We start from the raw sequence: 5178 nt of genomic DNA, 5'->3' as shown, positions 1-5178 counted from the left end.
GTTTTGGAAGGAGAAAAGAAGGAAGCAGGATAAGAGCAGGGGGAGGCAAAGACTCTAAACCAACCCTCCCAGTCTATTGTTCAGGAAGGCCTGTCCCTTCTCCAGTTGTCTTTCTCTGTCTTCAAGCCGCTCCAGCTGCTGGTTCTTGCGGAACTCACGCCGGATCGAGGCGAGGTAGAAATCACGGTCGGTGTAGCGTAGACCACGGCCCTGGCGCAGCAGAGCGCGATAGAGGTTCAGCACTGCCTCACGGGACCACGCTGCCATGGGGGACAGATGCAGGAGAAGGCAAACTGAAGAAAAATGGATGAGTGAAAGTCAACATTTGTTTCCCAGTTGCATTTCGCCGTCTCCCCCGTGCAAGTCTCCCTGATACTTTCTTCACAAGCCACTGGGAAAGGGGAACCCAAGGGGATGGATTTCCACCGGGGAAAGAGCGGGAAACTTAGTGCAGAGGAAAAGATCCCTACTGGGGGGCAGAGAACAACCTCACTCTGTCTGCCAGCAAAGCAGAAAGAGGCAATAACACAAAATAGAGACACTGTAACCCCCCCCCAAGCACGACACTAAACCCCCCCGGCCCCACCGAGACTCCCTGGATCAGCTCCGCCAGCGCCTGCCTCCGCCCGGGCTTCCCCTGCCAGGCGCTGCAAGGAAGCCACCTGCTGGGGCGGGGGAGACCCCGCGCGGGCGGAACCCTCTGCGGGCTGAGGAAGGGCCCCGGGGAGCAGCGCAGGGCGGGATCCCTGAGGGGGAACAAGACGCTGGAAAGCGGTTTGGGGGCAGGAAGGGTCCGGGCTCGCTGCAGGGCGACCCCGGGAGGGGGAGGGGCCTCGCCCGGGACCCCGCTCACCCGGGAAGCGGGAGCTGTTTCTCAGTCCCTCGACTCTCGCCCACCCCGCAGCCTCCCTCCCGGCACGGCTTCCCCGGGGTCACCCAGCAACATGGCCGCTTCGCTTCCGGGGCGCGACCCCGAGCGGCCAACCAGCGAGAGCGAGCGGGAGCATAGATGGCACGCGCGGGGAGGGCGAACTTCCGCTCATCGCGGCGCGAGGCGGGGAAGGGCGCGCAGGGCTGCCCCCATCCGGCCGGCGGTGCTGTACGCAGCGCGAGTGGGGACAGCTTGGTCCCTCCTCGCTTGCCCCCTCCCCTCCGGCGGCGGGACGTGGCAGAGCCCAGACCTGTCCTGAGTGGCGTGACACGTCACTGGCGCGTGGGCGAGCCCCAGCGGGAAGCGAGGCGCGCGCGGGAGGCCGCGCGCCTCCCTGCCGCTCTCCCTGGGCTGAGCGGGCCTGCCAGGCTCGGGTGCAGGCCCTGTCACTTCCCCTCTCTTCCTATGCATTCATTCGTGTGTCCGACTCGGCAATGGAAGAGCGCCAGTCCAGTTCTCGGCCTGCCCTGGGTAATCTTTGAGACGTGCCCTGTGTAAACAAACAGACTCATTCTTCACCCTCAGATCCAATCAGGTGGAACAAGAGATGCATTCGCAAATTCTTAAGATTCAGATCCTTTATCGTTTGGTGTTTGTTGGGGTGCGGGGGGGGGCGCTGTTGGGGTGCGTGCGGTAAATTTGCATCTGGATTTTGTGGTTAAGGAAGGGAGTGTTTGTTGTGTTGCTTAAGGTGACAGCAAAAGGTCAACGGTTTTTTTTTGTTTTTTTGTCTGTTCTGCCCTGATATTATTCTTGGGCAAGTCCCAGTTTGCGTGCAATACTTGCTTTCAAAACCGCAGCTGGACGGTTGCTGTTGAAGTCTTGTTCGAGCTTGTGTTAAAGTGCAGTTCTGCTCTGAAAAGTGACTTTGTACAAATTGTGGGAGAGGGCTCCATGTTTATTGGCTCTCTTTAGGTCCAATATAAATATATGCTCAGTGTACAATAAAAAAGATTTATTTAAATTGCCTTTGCCTCCCCTTTTTCCCTTATTTTGAATATATAAAGGAAGCCTGAAAGATTATTTGCTTCCTTTCTTTTAATTTTTTTTTCTTGCTTTTTTAAATATTAGAAATACCAGTAACTAAGTCAGGGTTGGTTTGTTTGTTTTCACTGGAGAACTTCTGGGGGTTCTCAGTAGGGTGACCAGATAGCACAGGGGTGGCCAGCCTGTGGTTCCGGAGCCCCGTGTGGGGGTTGGGGAGAGGGAGGGATAGCTCAGTGGTTTGAGCACTGGCCTGCTAAACCCAGCCTTGTGGGCTCAATCCTTGAGGAGGCCATTTAGGGATCTGGGGCAAAAATTGGGGATTGGTCCTGCTTTGAGCAGGGGGTTGGACTAGATACCTCCTGAGGTCCCTTCCAACCCTGATATTCTGTGATTCTTCAGAAGTTAATATGCGGCTCCTGGTGTAGGCACCAACTCCTATGGAGCTACAGGTGCCAACTTTCCAATGGGCCAGGGGGTACTCGCTGCTCAACCCCAGGTTCTGCCACAGGCCCTGCCCCCACTCCACCCCTTCCTGCTCCCTCCCCTGAGACTGCCATGCCCTTGCTCCTCCTCCTGCATGCTATGAAACAGCTGATCGGGGTGCAGGGAGGGAAGGGGAGGTGCTGATCGGTGGGGCTACCAGTGGGTAGGAGGCGCTGGGAGTTGGGGGGGTGCTCTTGGGGTGCTGCTAACTTATTACTGTCACTCTTTGGCAATGTATATTGGTAAAGTGTGGCTCCTTCTCAAGCTCAGGTTGGCCACCCCTGAGATAGCAACTGTGAAAATATGGCATGGGGGTGGGGGGTAATAGGCACCTATATAAGAAAAAGACCCCAAAAATGGGACTGTTCCTTTACAAACAGGACATCTGGTTACCCTAGTTCTCAGAAATGCTTATTGTGAACTCTCAAACCTTAACTGAAAGGCTAGGAGTGTTGACACTTTTACAAAATAATCCTTTCAGCCAAATGTTTGTTAGGTATTAGAGGTAAATATGTGTAATTTTAAACTGTCTGACTTTAAAACCATTCCCCCTCTCAGCCTGTTGTATTTTGTAATGTCAGAACTTCTCTAGTTCTCCAGGTACCTACAGCTCTGTCTACATTAGGGAAATTTGACAAGCCATTGCTAGCACTGATTCAGCTCCACCGGTGTTAGCAATGTTGGGAGCTCTAGTGTCCTTGAGCCAGTAGCTGCCATTACTGTTTTAAGCACTATGTTGATTAGACCTGCTCATCAAGTGAGAGCCACAATTAACAGCTCTCTCTGTAGTTCTGTCTAGAAACATACTTCCCATTTAAACCTTCCCATTGAACAAAACACTCAATTTAATGTTTTTCTTGAAATGCTTCTAGGATATTCCTATACTTTACATATACAAATACCAGTACAGAAAATATGGCTTCACATTCAACAGCAACCCTAGACTGGCTACACCAAAATGCTGCTCTAGTGTAGATGAGGCTCCAGAGTTCATGTCCCAAATGGCTTTTTGTATTCCTTTCACACAGATTGCTTTTGAAAGCAGAGCACTCTCTACCCCTGTACAATAGGGGAAGGAAAAGTTAAACAAAAAAGTTGTCAACAATCTTTTCCATCTCTCTAAATGCATGCAAATACCATTGCTGGTGATAGTCTCTAAATCTGTTATTAATTTCTAGAGCTCTGTGTGGATACAAAATTTGTAACCGCATTTGGTCTGCGATCTGCAAAAATGATCTGCGTATATGCACGGATTTGCTGGGCTCTATTAATTTCTCCCTCTCTGTTCAACATGCTGTCTTCCATGTGAATGGCCAAGGTCAACCAAAAACCTAATGACTCCCCACATAATCTAGTCAACTCTTTTTCTTAAAGAGGTTTCAAAAATCTTGACCATTTATAAAAAAAAAAATTAATTCCACTTCATTAATAAACATCTTACTAAGCTGTGCCCTTGTAAAAAAGCAAGGAGGTATACATTTGAAGAACCCAGGCTAATTGATTAATCCTCCCAGCTTTTTAAATAGTAGCGTAAATTTATATTTAAAGTACATTTTTTCAACAAGTCCTAATGTACTAGCTCAGTGGTTCCCAAACTTGTTCCGCGGCTTGTGCAGGGAAAGCCCCTGGCGGGCCGGGCAGGTTTGTTTACCTGCCACATCCGCAGGTTCGGCCGATTGCGGCTCCCAGTGGCCGCGGTTCGCTGCTCCAGGCCAATGGGAGTTGCTGGAAGCAGCGCGGGCCGAGGGATGTACTGGCCGCTGCTTCCAGCAGCTCCCATTGGTCTGGAGCAGCGAACCGTGGCCACTGGGAGCCCCGGCCGAACCTGCCGACGCAGCAGGTAAACAAACCGTCCCGGCCCCCAGGGGCTTTCCCTGCACAAGTGGCGGAACAAGTTTGGGAACCACTGAGCTAGCTAATGTGTATGGCCCCAAATAAACAAACCACTTACACATGTTTTTAACTTTAAGCAGATGAGTGCTCCCATTGCTGTTCAACAAAGCATTTAAGGACACTGGTGGTATTTAAGCACATGCTTACAGGTAGGCATGTGTTTGAGTGCTAGGGATGGGATTACTTATGTGTTTTTAAACATGTGCATAAGGCCTTGATTCAGCAAAGCACGTAAGCACTTTCTTAAGTCTCATTGACTTCAGTAGGCCTTAAGCATGTATTTAAGTACTTTGCTGAAGTGGGACCTATGTGCACCACTCCCCTGTACTGAATATAGGCCTGGGCAAGTAAGTGAGAGTGTTCTCTGTGTGATTTCAGGTTGTCCTTTATTGGCTGGCTCACCATGGAGATGAATTTGAAAAGGTGACTCATGGAAAGTCTCTTCTAGCTCACAAGGTAGAGGCCTGTGCTTTTTGGAGCAGCAGGTCTTGAGTTGTATTTTAGGGATTGTTAAAACTCTGTTCTCTAAACATAATTAAAACCATATAATTAAAAAATAAGTCATAATACATCCAGATAATGTTCTTAAAGTAATAGAACATAAAATGGCATAAGGTTATAATAAAATATCTTATACTAGAGGTAATAAAAATATACAAGAGAACTTTTAACCCAATCAAATCTAATTCATCAAACTGTCATGCTAAATTTCCATTAGCCTAAAAAATTATACTGTACATTTGTCTCTTTTTCTTTTCCCCTGTTAAGGTGGGAAGATTGCTGGACCTCATGGTCATCATTTACTTTAAGTTCAATCCATATTAAGATTTATAAATAACAGGATAGAAGATAATGTTGCAAATTTAATCAATACTACGCTCACT

At 49.3% G+C, this 5178-nt stretch overlaps 1 protein-coding gene and 1 long non-coding RNA gene across 7 annotated transcripts in view; one reads left to right on the top strand and one right to left on the bottom strand.

Annotated features, from left to right (window-relative positions):
- Positions 1 to 54: 54 nt before the first annotated feature.
- Positions 55 to 966, bottom strand: MIURF (mitochondrial elongation factor 1 upstream open reading frame). The gene is made up of 2 exons (XM_077830247.1): positions 854 to 966; positions 55 to 293 (listed from the first exon to the last, which is right to left on the bottom strand). Exon 2 carries the CDS (start codon positions 265 to 267, stop codon positions 55 to 57), a length of 213 nt encoding a protein of 70 aa, XP_077686373.1. The 5' UTR covers positions 268 to 293; positions 854 to 966.
- A 214-nt stretch (positions 967 to 1180) lies between these two features.
- Positions 1181 to 5178, top strand: part of LOC144272249 (uncharacterized) — a 77477-nt gene continuing 73479 nt past the window's right edge. For 4 of the 6 annotated variants that reach the window (XR_013347524.1, XR_013347525.1, XR_013347520.1 and 1 more), the window contains exons 1-2: positions 1181 to 1466; positions 4673 to 4717. This is a non-coding gene — a long non-coding RNA (uncharacterized LOC144272249). Of the gene's footprint in view, positions 1467 to 4672; positions 4751 to 5178 lie in introns of all 6 variants that reach the window. The other 2 variants (XR_013347523.1, XR_013347521.1) reach the window with 1 other exon arrangement.

Source organism: Eretmochelys imbricata, chromosome 1, assembly GCF_965152235.1.
Source record: "Eretmochelys imbricata isolate rEreImb1 chromosome 1, rEreImb1.hap1, whole genome shotgun sequence".
NCBI classification, from domain to species: domain Eukaryota; kingdom Metazoa; phylum Chordata; order Testudines; family Cheloniidae; genus Eretmochelys; species Eretmochelys imbricata.
The sequence above is the reverse complement of the archived record's forward strand: the minus strand, read 5'-3'. Positions and strand labels throughout refer to the sequence as shown.

What these genes read in the sequence shown, in the direction of transcription:
- MIURF (XM_077830247.1), bottom strand. Translation starts at nt 267, where the DNA reads ATGGCAGCGTGGTCCCGTGAGGCAGTGCTGAACCTCTATCGCGCTCTG.